Source organism: Dermacentor silvarum, chromosome 3 (assembly GCF_013339745.2).
Source record: "Dermacentor silvarum isolate Dsil-2018 chromosome 3, BIME_Dsil_1.4, whole genome shotgun sequence".
NCBI lineage: Eukaryota > Metazoa > Arthropoda > Arachnida > Ixodida > Ixodidae > Dermacentor > Dermacentor silvarum.
In genome coordinates this window covers 182,014,026-182,027,716 of record NC_051156.1, presented here as the reverse complement: position 1 = coordinate 182,027,716, position 13,691 = coordinate 182,014,026, and the positions used below count along the sequence as shown (strand labels likewise).

The 13,691-nt window shown below is 47.3% G+C and overlaps 1 protein-coding gene across 1 annotated transcript in view; it reads right to left on the bottom strand.

Annotated features, from left to right (window-relative positions):
* LOC119446193 (membrane metallo-endopeptidase-like 1) overlaps nt 1-13,691 on the bottom strand; it is an 87,144-nt gene that overhangs the window by 54,620 nt on the left and 18,833 nt on the right. The window contains exons 4-6 of the mRNA XM_037710554.2: nt 5,927-6,171; nt 5,534-5,646; nt 4,464-4,520 (exon numbers count right to left, since the gene is read on the bottom strand). Of these exons, the coding sequence (XP_037566482.2) occupies nt 4,464-4,520; nt 5,534-5,646; nt 5,927-6,171 (415 nt within the window). The remainder of the gene's footprint in view (nt 1-4,463; nt 4,521-5,533; nt 5,647-5,926; nt 6,172-13,691) is intronic.

Genomic DNA, 13,691 nt, shown 5'->3' with positions numbered 1-13,691 from the left:
AAACACGCCAGGCAGCCTTAATCGGGAAGCACCTCATTTAAGCCCAGCCCTCTTCATTCACAGCGCATTTCCTATCTATTGGCCCTACATATTGGCTTTGGATTTGAGCATACATTCAGAATTCAGATGGCCCGCTTTCAGTGGCGAAACATGCAGCTGCGGCCTAACCCTTGATGCGCCAAACGCCACGTCTGCTGATGAAAATCGTCACTCCAGTGTTGCGAACTTCGAAGCCGTGATGTCGCTGAACGCAAGCAGTACAATAAGGCCACCGAATGCTATGCCACGAAATAGTGCTCATTAAACTGCGACACGCGGATTTACGAGCCTCGAAGAAGCGGTCGTAACACAGGGCAAGCCACAATCTAGTCGAGAGAATGCGACGAGTGTACTTCAATATCGCGAGCTTCCCAGAAATGCCCTCACAGGTTTCATGCTCGATGTATCGACTCTCGGGTTTCACCGGTAAAGTCTTGGAAACTGACACAGACTCCATGTTCCTTTTTTCGCCGTTTTCTATAAGGTGACGCGGCAAACTTGGAATTATTTTGGAACTTAGCCCAAAATAGTTCTGTTCGTTTCATTCATCAAAACTACAACCGCCACGCAAGCATAAGCGCTATGAAAGCATTAATGCAGCTTCCCCCTGTTACTTGAAGTCGAAAATATTTCCGCCTCTGCCTATTTCACAAAATGTACTACCACATTCCATCTCTCCCCAACAGCCTTATCACTCCAGTTTCCTACGTCGCGACTACAACTGACCGCATAGAAAAGCTTGGACTTAGCAATGTCTAAGCAAATATTGCAGTGACTCTTATTCACAGCACGTCGATCGCCTGGAACCACCCTTTCCGGATCCACATTTACCATCACCAATCATATGTTGCCTCGTTCTACTCTAGCTAACGTTGTACAGTCAAACCCGGATATATCGAGCTCACATATAACGAATTATTATGTATAATGAACAGCAGTAAAATCCCCTTGAAAATGTTTGTATAAAATTTGCATTTTATATATCGAATTACCTATACATCTAACTTTTTTGTGATCCCCTTCAGATTCTACATATCCGGGTTAGACTATCATGGGGAACTTATTTTTGTATGTAACGTTGTTACAGAATTGTAATACGTAATATTGTACAGTAAGATATTGAACTAAGTATCACCCCTCCCCTTGATAATGTCCTCGGCCCTGAGGGCATTACTAGAAAACTAATTAAAAATGACAGGGGTGCATTTTCTTCTTGCTGTTATGTTTCTGTTTGGAGCAATGAATTCTTAGGGGTAGTCATTTCTACTGGCTATACCAAAACACAACGTCATGCGCATTCTCTGCCCGTATGGGCAATTTGCCGAACACACCAATGCGCGCGTCGCAGCTATCAAAGTTGAGCAAGAGCTCAGCGAAGACAGTATTTTAAGAATTAAGCGCACATTGTCTGTGCACTGTTATCACTGAGCACCTTATAACAATAAATCGACCCAACTTCAAAATCATTTCACAACACTAAAAAAAAAAAAAAAAATTGTACTGCGCGCGCATGTGCATCCATGGCGTCGACACGAGGCAGGCGGACTGTCCGATATTTTTTAATGGAATGGTTAAAAAATTAAATTATGAGGTTTTACGTGCCAAAACCAGTCCTGATTATTAGGCACGATTTAGACCACCTGGGGTTCTTTAACGTGCACCTAAATCTAAGAACCCCAGGAATGGTTAGTCAGCGAACGACTACAGTAATGCGTGCGATCGAGGCTACCTTCATTTCTGGCTCACGAAGATTGTCGTCGGAATATTGCGTCTGACCTGTGAGCGGAAGGCATCTAGTTTCTTACAAAAATTACTAGAGCGAACTATGTCGCAAGTCTTTATGGGAGCCCAAAGATGGTGGTACGGGTAGCATAGGAATGAAGGTTATAGCACATGGACTTGCCTAATATCGCGTCCTTCTGGCTTCAAAACGAATTTGTCACGTTGCAAATAAATAATTTACTACGTTTCATCTACCTTTTATGGGCCTAATCAAAATTCGAAGCCATTATATTTCTACTGAACGCTGAGGGCAGTAAGACATTGTGGACGCGCATAATCACTGCGAATTTTTCGATTGATAACGCCATATTATTCTGAAGATGATCAGCTTGCAATGTCACAAAGTCGGTTTAAGCCAGAAGGATGGAAGTTTAGGCAGGTCCGTGTACTAACCATCATTCCCAATACTGGTTGAACCGCCCTGCTTAGAGCTTACGCAAGCACCAGAGTTCCCTGTCAGAACTTTTGTTGGACAATTCTACGTGTACTGTTGACCGCTCACTTTACAAACGTCGTAGCGAGCGTCTCCGCCATTTCAACGGTTCCTTGCAAAAGCCACTGTATTTCCCCGCTCTGTATTAAGTGGTCTATCAACGTCCGCATGTTCGAATTGAACCATGTGAGGACTCTCACAGGGCGTGGACTTGATTTCTTTATCTTATTAACAGCGGAGCTGTTTAAGCCGGCCGCAATGTGTGCCGCCTGCCACTGCGTTGCCTAGCAACCACCTCGCGGAGCGTCGCGCGCTATGCTCTGGAGAGAGAAAGAGAAAATAAGAGCGAGAGAGAGAGAGAGTGCGCGCGTCGCGCGCTATGCTCGGGAGAGAAAAAGAAAATGAGAGCGAGAGAGATAGAGAAACAAATTGTAGCAGAACCACAAGGCAAGCACAGAGGTGCTGCCGACGCTATCCGCGCTTCTCCGTTTCCCCGCGTTAGCGCCGAACGCTCCCGGTGTCCGTGACTGCAGCAGGCGCTTCTGGCGGCGGCTTACCGAGCTCCAACGAGCTGCGCGCTACTGCGCATGCGTCGTAACGACATCCCGGCATGTCGTCTGCTGCGCGCCGCCCGCACACTGTGCATAGCTTTCGCCCCACTTCCCTTACGTGTGCTCGGACTGCAAGTGCTTCGCGAGGCGTTCCCTCGTGCCACGGACCACGAGGAAATGCTTATACACTTCGTATAACTTAGCATCACTTGGCATTACTTCGTATAAGTTAGCATCACTTCGTATAGCCACGACCAGCTAGGAACCGATCAGCTCCGCTGTGTCTTTAGCCTTGTGCTACTAGTGCAAGCTACTCCGATTTCTTTTTCCAATATCGCTTCTTAAAATCGAATGGGCATCATGTTACCGAGTGTACAACATGGATGTGATGCCAATGTTAATCACATAGAGATTAGGTGCAATAATGCCTTTTCACAACCGTACCTGAAAAAAAAAGTACGTTACCTACTGTAGATACAATCTGATTCTACTTATATGCCTGATGATTCCGTGACGTCAGGTTTGTGGGAATAAATTGGAGTGCTTAAGTGAAAAGTTAACACGGAATGTGCTGCGGAAATTCACTAGGCGGACTACAAAAACAGTGAAAATAAAAGATAAGAAAACTCGGTAATGCTTTTTTTTTTTTTTTTTGCCAGGCTACCGCTTTAAATGAAATTACCGAGTCGTGTGCACCGGCGAATCGCCTAAATCTTGCACTCCTCTCTTCCCGTCATTATTGTTACTATTATTCGATATGAAAACACATATACAATGCATAATAAAAGGAAAGTAGCGAGAGAGCAGGCTGGCAGCTTCCACCGAAATCGGCACAACGCCTGTCTGCCAACTACTCGGTGACAAGCTCACCGCGCAAGTGTCTCTGCCGCGCAATAGAGCTGTTTTTTTCCTTGTTGCGGTTCTGTTACAGATCAATTCTGCACACGAATCGGTACGCAACGCTTGACAAAGTAGTAGTTGCATATTGACGTCACTTCCGGCTACCTGACAGCAGGGCTTCAACGCTTCAGCGCTTCATCGTTGATCTTTCGTAAGAAGCACGCGGTTTTTACAACGTTACTGAACACTTCACAGGAAACAGGGCGCCAGTTTACACTTCTGAAATTGTAATGTTCACTTCTCTTACGTCAAATGTTTCACAAGCTGTCAGTACTATTGGAATTGCGTTTTGGAGACCAATACACATACTGCGAAAAAAAAAGAAGAAAGATAGAACATGACACTTTCAGTGCTGGTCGCTTTTTGATAACTGTCCCACAAATTCATCCTGCCAGTTTGTCGTTTTATCTTCGCACTTCTAGCCCAACAAAAGCTATTTCATCCTGACGCAGCGAACGACGTGAAAGTCATTTTAAGGCGTTTCTCAGCTGGTACTGCATACACTAAAGTATAACTCATAATCTTTCTCCGGGCAACAAAGAAAAAAAAAGAAAGAAAAAGCTTTCTGGTTATGAGAAGCTAAACCAGCTCCCGATACGCTAGCTAGCGCGTTGGCGTCGACGGGTCGTCGCTGTGTCATCAATTGCACCTTGTACTACCTCGTTTCCATTTTATCAAAGCCGAGTTTTATTGAATCTTTTCGGGGGTGGGTTGCGGTAGTTCAAAGGCTTCGGAAAAATTTAGAAATGGTACTGTGCCTGGATGCCCAGGCGAGCCGAATGCGCCTGCCGCCGTGGTCACTCCTCCCATTGGTTCTGCAAGGCAAAAAGAGGACAGGAATGAGCCACCAATTCATACATCTCGGACAGTGAAGTAAAATATATTGAGCCGACTGAGATCGATACAATATTCGCCTCTCATCATTTTCTGAGTGCCAATATAAGTATGACATTGTGCCGTAAAAAAAGAAAAAGAAAGGAAAGATTAGCATTGAATTTAAGAATTAAGAAGCTGGAGAAGAATTAAGAAGTTAAAATTTCAATAACTCGCGTCAGAGCGAACGAAATGACGTAATCACCACGTGACCTTCCCTTTCTCCTGCTTTCTGTGGAGCAGCCAGTACTGACGTCACGTGAGAGATACCCTAGTCGAAAGAGGTGATTTTTCGTCATGCAATCGCTTCCAGAAGCTCTGTTCTCGCTACGAACGAAGAATTCGTTAGTACAGAAGCCTACATATCTTATACTACACGACCTATTACTTTACTTTAATGTCCCTATAAAAGGACATTCAAAGAAAGACTAAAACAGTTAAGAACTCCGAAGAATGAATTAAAAACTCCACTTTCGTTAATATCGTTGTAACGGGTTGATTATCAGAAGAGATAATAAAGGTTGGAGTTTCATTTTTTTTAACTCCGCGCCGGAACTGCGGAGCCTGGGAATAAATAAGCTACATTCCAACGCCACCTGCTGGAGCAATTTTAAGTTCAAAGAAGGCAGTTCAAGGAAGACTGCAGTAAGACTTCTACTGGGCCTAGTTGGTATGACACCGTTCTGTTTACTGCGCTATACTGTTACACAAATGACCAATAGGACTGACATGTGAGTCAGTTTATTTTATGTTTTTTTTTCCTTTGTGTAACAATATAGCGCAGTCAACAGAACGAAAGCTGCAACAACCTTTAAGTTCAAGCTTATTTAAGTTCAAGGAAGACTACAAGAAATGTTAATACCGGATTCCCGGATGACATTAGCAGTAGGTGCCATCATGGAGAGCGTCCACCGTCGTAAGCGTTATCTAAACGGTAAATAAATGGTCTACTCACTGGATCCGCTTCCCGTGACTGCCAAGACGACGATGATGACGACGAAGATGAAGATGATGACGAGGATGATGATGAGGGACCGCTCCGGAAATAATGTCAACGTGGTCTCTTCACTGCGGAGCGTTCAGAACAAAAGTTAAAACTCAGCAATGGTACTGATATAGGCTAAGTTAGAACACTGGGGATAATTTTTAACGATTTCACGTTGTTGGATGCGTGTATCGCTAACTTAGCGGGCACTCTATCTCGGACTTTAGGTGATTTAAGATTTCAACACACGTGGTCTCGGAAGGCTAAGTGGCTCGTTTACATTACTTTGTTCGAATCGCCCATAAAAGGGGGCACCAACTGGCTGGTGCCCCGTCGGTGGTATCGGCGTGGCCGCTTCCTCACCTGGGGTACCGGTCGTGGTACATCTTGCGCATGTCTCTCTCGATGGACGACAGCTCCTGGTCGCTGACGTCGAGCAGCGGCATGGCGCCCACCAGGCCGGCGCCGCCGATGAGGCCCGCCGAGGCGGGAACCGCGGCGCCGCCCGCGACCAGACCCTGCGACGAGGTCACCATGCCGGCACCGCCGCCGCCCACCGCGCCTACCGCGCCCACGGAGCCCCGCTTCTTCTCGCGTCGCTCCTCGACCTGCGACAGAGAATGCGGTGCGTCCGTTAGAAACGCCGAATGCAACCGCAATAACAAAAGTTGGCAGTTTCACCCGAAGTTCGAAGTAGTGAGAAAGTAGCCCACTCCCCTTCATTTTTTGAAGTGTTTCTTTCTAATCGTTCTTTTTTCTTGTTTTTATTGCGATAGCAATTATTTGGACACTCCAAGCGCATTTCTGCCGTCGCCGTCGCCGTCGTCAAAGTCCAACGGCGATAAAATCGTCGCTGCGTGCCGCATGCTGTATGTGCGAGTGAAAGCGCGCTTCTCTCGCGCGCTTTCACGGAGAGCGAACGCACGGCGAAGAGCAAACGCGACGTCTTCCGTCGTGCGAAAGGCCGTGGGGGGATGGGAGAGCAGGCAACGTTTATCTGTGGCACCAAATGCGTATCTTGCGACCGGGCGCAAGGGGAACTGGAATTTCGCAGGCGAAATGAGGAAAGCGGGAAGGCAGCGCGGGAGGGAGGGGGATAAGGCTTCTCCTCTGCGAGCAACTGCGTACTTGTACTTTGCGCGGCGGCGGGCGGTCGAGCGCACCGTATCTTGAAAGCGATCTTCTACACGGCTCCTGCATTTGTATGCGCTGTGCTTTCGCCGCACAGCTTCCGTTGAAGCGATAGACCGCACGAACCTTCGCTCGCTGCTACCGCGCTTGCTCACGCCAACATTTTGACAGCGGTTGTCTGCAGTCATCGAGTGTGATCCATTCATGTTTGCTTGTGCGCGCTGACACCATGCTTTTGAATTCAGTTAGTAAGCGAATTGATCCAAGTTTATGCAGTCGATAAAACTGCTATCCTTACTCCGTATAGCTCTCTACTAGTAAATTTGCTATCGCAATTGATGCTTCGCCTTTCGGGCGAAACTGCAACTTTTTTTAGCGAATAGCTTTCTTTGACTCATTCGGTCGTTTTTATAGATGATTGGTAATCGGGGTCGAAATCAACAAGAAAAACTTACGTTCTGTCGCCCTCTCGCTCTCGCTTTCGTTCCTCGTTTGTTCGTTCGTTTGTGTTGGCTATTCGTTTACATTGATTGTTCTCGTCGATGGTTCCTTCACATATCTTTAAAATCGAATAGCTTTCTTTGCCTCATTTCTCAGTTCTCGTGGTCGGCGGCTGGACTTTCTCCTCTGATAGACTGAGGAGCGTCGTAGTGAGGAAATGAGGGCTTCCACGGAGGCGGAGCCAGCGGACAGAAAGTAGGTCAACCGGAGAGAGAGAAAGACACCGATGCCTTCGAATCTCACTGGTTGGTCGGAGAGGCTCTGACGTATGGTCAGCAAATCGGTGGAGCACCGTGTTTCTGCGATGACATTGGCTGACAGTGATGCGAACCCTAGGAATTTATTTCGAGATCTATAGTTTCGGAACCAACATTAAGATTTAGCGTCTTTATGGCGACATCTAGGAATATCTCAAGGATGCTGAGAGCTGCTGGCATACTTCGCAATGAATGAGCCATGCACCTAGCACCGTGTTTTGTAATTATCCATTCTAATTGCCACTATTTCGACCTAAAAACTACATACGCAAGCTAGGATAGCTGGTAACTCGTTCTTATTTTGTATCTCTATCCTGTCAGACAGTTGTTGACGGTAATCTGCATATGTGTGTTTTGTCGCCTGAAGGAAGAATCGAAACTAATAAAAAGCCATAACCGCTCTACAGAATCTCTCTAGCACTGCAAATGAAGAACGGTGTTAGCGAACTGGAATACGCAGATAACTTCAGGGACTTTCGCGTGCAATGCCGTCAAAAGTGTTTTCTCAAGCCGAAATCATTGCAAAAAGTGGCCAGCTGAGAGGATAATTCCTCTAAACAAGCAAAAGTCGCACAGCATTCGCTGTTCAGGAAGAAAATACATAAAAAGTTTCTACAGCTAAACACCACTATAACGAAGTGCTTGGGGCCTCCATAATAACTCGTTATAGAGGTCACTTTGTTGTAAATGTCACGCACCTCACAGTTCACAATATAACCGGAACAGAATTATTAATTCATTATAGAGGTCATTGCGCTGTACAGACGTTCGTTGTAGGGCCGCTCGACTGCACGTGCATTTCGGAACCGGGGATACTGCATCAAATTTGCTAATTGCTGAGTGTCTGTTAGTCCTTTCTACCATCTCGCTGTGAGCGGGCGATTGTGAAAGAATACGTAGACAATAAAAACAGATAAGCAACGACGCGCCAGTGGAAATTTGAGTAAGTTGAGTCAATTCGTAATAGCTTCACGACACGAGAAGAGCTGAGGTACAAATGATCAACGCGTGCCCACGAGTTCTTATGGCTATTTCCACGCTTTTGTTTTCGCTCTGCAGTCCGCCGTTATTAAACGCGAGATAGCAGATTGTCACAGCTAGGCATTTTTACTGCGATAGCAATTATATGGACACTCCAGGCGCATTTACGTCGTCGCCGTGATGTTCCGTATAAAGGCCAAGGGCAATAACGCCATCGCCGCACGCCGCCTTCCGTCGCGTGCAGGGCACCGGGGGAGGGAAGGCAGAGGGTGGGCGTTCTACTCCGATGGCGGCTGCGTATGGCGCGGCCGCCACCAGAGGCGCTTTCTCACTCCAGCGTTTCGACAGCGAGTGTGTGTGGTCATCGAGTGAGATGTGTTCATGTTTGCGTGTGCGCACGTGACACCATGCTTGTTAATTTAGTTAACAAATGGTTCCAAATTTATACAGTCGATAAAAACTACTATTTTTACTTCTATAGCTGTCTACTAATTTGCTGTCGCAATCGATTCTTCGCCTTTTCGGGCGAAACTGCTATTTCTCGAGACTTACTACTGATTTTTGAGTGGTTATTCTAGTGATATTCACAAAGGATGTTTATACCATTGCTGTAACAGAAAAGGAAAACGAAATGCGCAGTTACACATAAAGTATTTGTAACAATATATAAAATGATGTTGAGTATATACAATGTACACAGTGGTTATGTACAATGATGATGTGACAGAGGCACTTTACATCATTTTGTAGGGATGCTATGAGATGTGTATATACAAAAATTATGTATACGAGAGCACGCACACACAGAAATCCCGGGCACTTACGTACTATGTACATTCATAATACTATTGATGGCCTGGCTGCAAGTTTCAGGCTGGTCAAAAATTAACCCACGCGTCTATCAGCAACTGACCGGAAACGGCATGTACACTGCCGAAGGAACTCTTCCCCAAGGAAGAACAACTCCTGTGACAGTAACGATAGTAGCTCAGAGTACAGCCTCTCCAGAAACGGGAACAGAGCCCGGCGGCGATGTCCCGCGACTACTGCCTAGCACCGGTTACGCCAAAGACAAAAGGCCCCCGCAGCAATTAAATGTCGCGCGAAGCGGCCGCGTGAGCAGCGACGAGACGTCACAAAGCGGTAAATTCCAAGGCCACGGAAGCCAGAATGCACGACCCTCGAGAATACCCTAGCAACGACGCATTGCAGTAGCAAATGCTTGTTGGATTCTTGAAGGGGGCAATCAGACACACATCGAAGATGCGACCATGCCCCACCGCTCTACTGTCAAGCGTTGGGAGCACTTGCCACCCTAGACGCCACAAGAAGTCGCGTAGATGGCCAGGCAGAAAGGACACCGTTATCACACCCCACGACACGTTATTGGAACGTGCGCGGTGCGATGAAGGTACCAGAGGAAGCAGTAAGGCTGACATTGTATCCACAACACGGTTTTCGAGCACATCTTCATCAGGACATACCTGTTGTAAGTGGCGATAAAATGCCACGGTCGTTGAGTAAAATGAAGGTGCGTTTAACACTTGTGGCTCGCGATTCAAGTGCACGCCCCATAAGAGGTAACGGATTTTTGTGCCAAGGAAATAGGCAAGTTCAAGCGCGGGACACTGATCACGCTGTAAAGGGCAGAGCAGAAATCGCAGAGCAAGCAGCCGGCAGCGGACAGACACGGATGGGAACGCGAACCCACCACGAGAGCGTGTTTGCCCAAGCGCCGCGCGACAGACCAGTTCTGTGCTGCCCGACCAGAAGAAGGAACCAAGAAGGGACTGCAACCCGTAATGGTGGTTGTACAACGTGACAAACGTACCACACACTGCCGCAAAATAGACTGCGCTAAGTACCTTCTTTATAATAGGGGTAAATCATATCCTTGAAATTGAAAGCTACGCAGAGTCTGATATGCCATCATAGGTGTAATCAAGACCTAATATGCGAGTAGAATCGCTCTTTTGAAGACGGACAAATCGACTTAGGCGTGCCTGTGGGGGACCAATAAAGGATTAGCTCCACGTGTACATATGCAGCAGTGTTGCAAATGGAGCCAGTCCCGATAGCAGCGCTATGGAGATACTATTTTGTGTAACTTCCATGGTTTTTCTGGTTATACCTATGTAATTTGTTTTCCAAACTTCGTTGAGTCTTATTATTTTCCAAAAAGTTAACATACAATGAAATGCAGTTGAGCACCGCATGCATGCCTTTTATCGCGATGCCGCAGCAGCAGGCATTAGAGAAAGAGGTACCGTCAGTCGCTAGTAGAAATTTTATTTTAATAAATCGCCGCATATCCACGAAGTGAATCATGATGAGTGGGGCGAAGCACTGAGGATTAGAGAGCCTACATGCAAGCGCCGTTTTAGTTGCATGTAGGCTCCCTACTGGGGATCATTATACCGTAAAATCACCGTTGACATTGCCCCACTCGCGCTTGTAAACGCGTGACAACGCGGTGTACAGTATATACACTGTGTTTTATTGCGATAGCAATTATATGGACACTCCAAAGCGGATTTCTGCCTTCGGCGTCGTCGTCGCCGTCGCCGTAAGGTTCCGTATGACGTCAACGGCGATGAAATCGCCGCCGCGCTCCGGACGCTGTATGTGCGAGTGTAAGGACGCGAGGGACGCGTGCTTTCACGGGGAGCAAACGCATGTCGCAGAGCAAACGCGCGTTCTGCGCCGTGCTCCCTGAAGGGCTGCAGAATTAAGCGTCTCTTTCTAGGAATCCTTTAAAATCACCATATATGGAGAGCAAACGCGACTTCTGTCGCGCGAAAGGCCATGGGGGGACGGGAGGGAGGGAGGGAGGGGAGGCGACGTTTAGCTGCGGCACCAAATGCGTATTTATATAAAAACGTTGCGAGGCGAGAAGGTGGTAAAGACTTCCGACGCTGCTCTACGAGTTTCCCGTTCTGATCTCGTCGAAAACCTCCGAGCCGCCGCCCTCAGAGGCACCGGCAACAGTCACCAACGCCGCGCGCGTTCGGTGCGAACGCGGGCAAAACGCCAATGGCGTCGACAACAGTTCTGCGCGTTGCTGGTGCTCCTGCATGTCCAAGTTTATACAGTTGACAAAACTACTATCCTTATTCTGTATAGCTCTCTATTAATTTGCTATCGCAATTGATGCTTCGCCTTTCGGGTGAAACTGCGACAAATTTTTTATTGCTCATAACGCGTATATCGCGTTGAGTTCCGGGTTGCGTTTCGATTTTACTGCTTTATGGTCGGTGAAATGCAGAGTCAGCGGTTTTTCTGGCGGATACATCCTAAAGTTTGCAAAGACGAGGTCTATGCACGTTCCCCTCGTGGTCATGGGTTGCTTGTAGTCGTAAGAGATGCACCGTAAGAGAGCAGCTTGTTGTCGGCGTTGCCACTTTGCCGCCGCTTCCCTCGCTCTCGCCTCCGGGGTAGCTTGCTGTCGGTGTTGCCGGCGAGCCGCCGCTTCCCGCGCCCTCAAATCCGGGTCCGCTTGGCGTTTTTGCCACTTTGCCGATGCTTCCCCCCGCGCCCTCGCCGCCGGAGTAGCTTGCTGTGCTGTCTGCGTAGACGCTGAGCCGCAGCATGCCGCGCCTTGCGTTCGTCCATGGCAGAAAGAGATTGTGTGGTCTGGAACGCGCCATAAAGTCCCTATATATAAAAAGTAGCGACACTCTCCTCCTCCGCCTTCCCTCCTCTTCGTTTCTCCTCTCTTTCGCGCTCCTTTTTCGACCGTTGCGCCGCCTACACCGCTCGAAACACGTGCACTTGTTTATCTTTCGCCGCTGATCAGATTCGACGATCGCCGACTGTTCGCCGCTATCGTTGTGCTTCTCGCCAGTCGGTAGACGCTTCTCGGGCGAAAATGGCGATGGAGCGTGATCGTAAACAAACGCAGCCAGCGCCCGGGGGCTCGACGGTCCACGTGATGCCATTAGGCCAATACCGACGCGGCGTCGGCCTCGGACAGGGTGTGCGAGGAGGCGGCGGCATTCTTCAAAGCGTGACTGCTACTTTTTTTATATAGGGGCTTTAACGATGGATGGATGGATGGATGGATGGATGGATGAGGCTGAACCCTTTAAATCGGGCGGTGGCATACGCCACCTAGCCATGGCTATTAACATAATTTGTACTTTGTGGTGGGTGAAATTTCACCCCTGCCTTAATTTTATCCACCAATCAGATAACCTCTGTTTGGTTATTTCTACCCGCTTAAAGTCTATTTTGCCTTCACTGTCCCTAAACCCCAATGCTTTGAAAAAATCAGCCCCGTTGCCTTGCACTGTAGGGTTAAGCCCCTTACAGAAAAGTATGAGGTGTTCAGCCGTTTCCTCTTCTTCTCCACACGCACAGCACAACGTGTCTATACCTTGGTACTTGACTCGGTACATCTTAGTCCGCAATACTCCCGTCCTGGTTTAGCAGCGCCATCTCGTGTATAGACGTTGAGCTGTTGAATGCAACGTTTCATTCATGACAGACAGATGGCGTGGCAGTCGATGTGAGCACGGACGATGCCGGACGGACAACGATAGACTCTAAAGAAGCTTCGCCCCTAAAATGACTCAGCATTCCGGCCCTGCGGAACTTGATGTGCAGCGAAGCTGTGGAAAACCGCCACTACAACTACTGAGGGGGTTATTCTTTATAAATACGAAATCATTATATGGCCCACGAAGTGAAAAAAAAATGCAGTCAGTTCCACGAAGTGAAATCTGTCGAAACAGCGGAGCTGTGGTCGTCCTGTTTCTGTAATTGTCACATATGTTTCTTTTTTTTTCGCTGTAGTAGTCTTCGTTTTAGACCGAAGGAACGGCCATATATATCTCCGTTGTTTCGATGGATGTCCCTTCGTGGAACTGACTGCATTTCATTAGTGCGACATGAACATCAAGGTAGCGTGGAAAACGCTTTTATTCACTGTTTAATCCCTCCCATTGCTTCGATTTTCGCAGGTGTCACGTCGGGTGCTTTAACAGCGGAGCTGTTTCCCCTTAACCGTTTTATTATTTTGACAGTTTCCGTGCCCAAACTGCTTATTTAAAAAAAATGATATTGAACATTTTTACCGAAAAGCAAGTTTTCGATGCTGAAAAAAAATTAAAGCACATACTAAGTCAAATTAGCATTTTAATTTTATTATTGCTAATGATAAAGGAGGCCAGCTACCTGCTGGTAATCAACAATAAAGAAAAACAGAGCAAGAGCGCTAAGTTTTATCAAGTCATCAGGCAATGTTATATCGAACATTA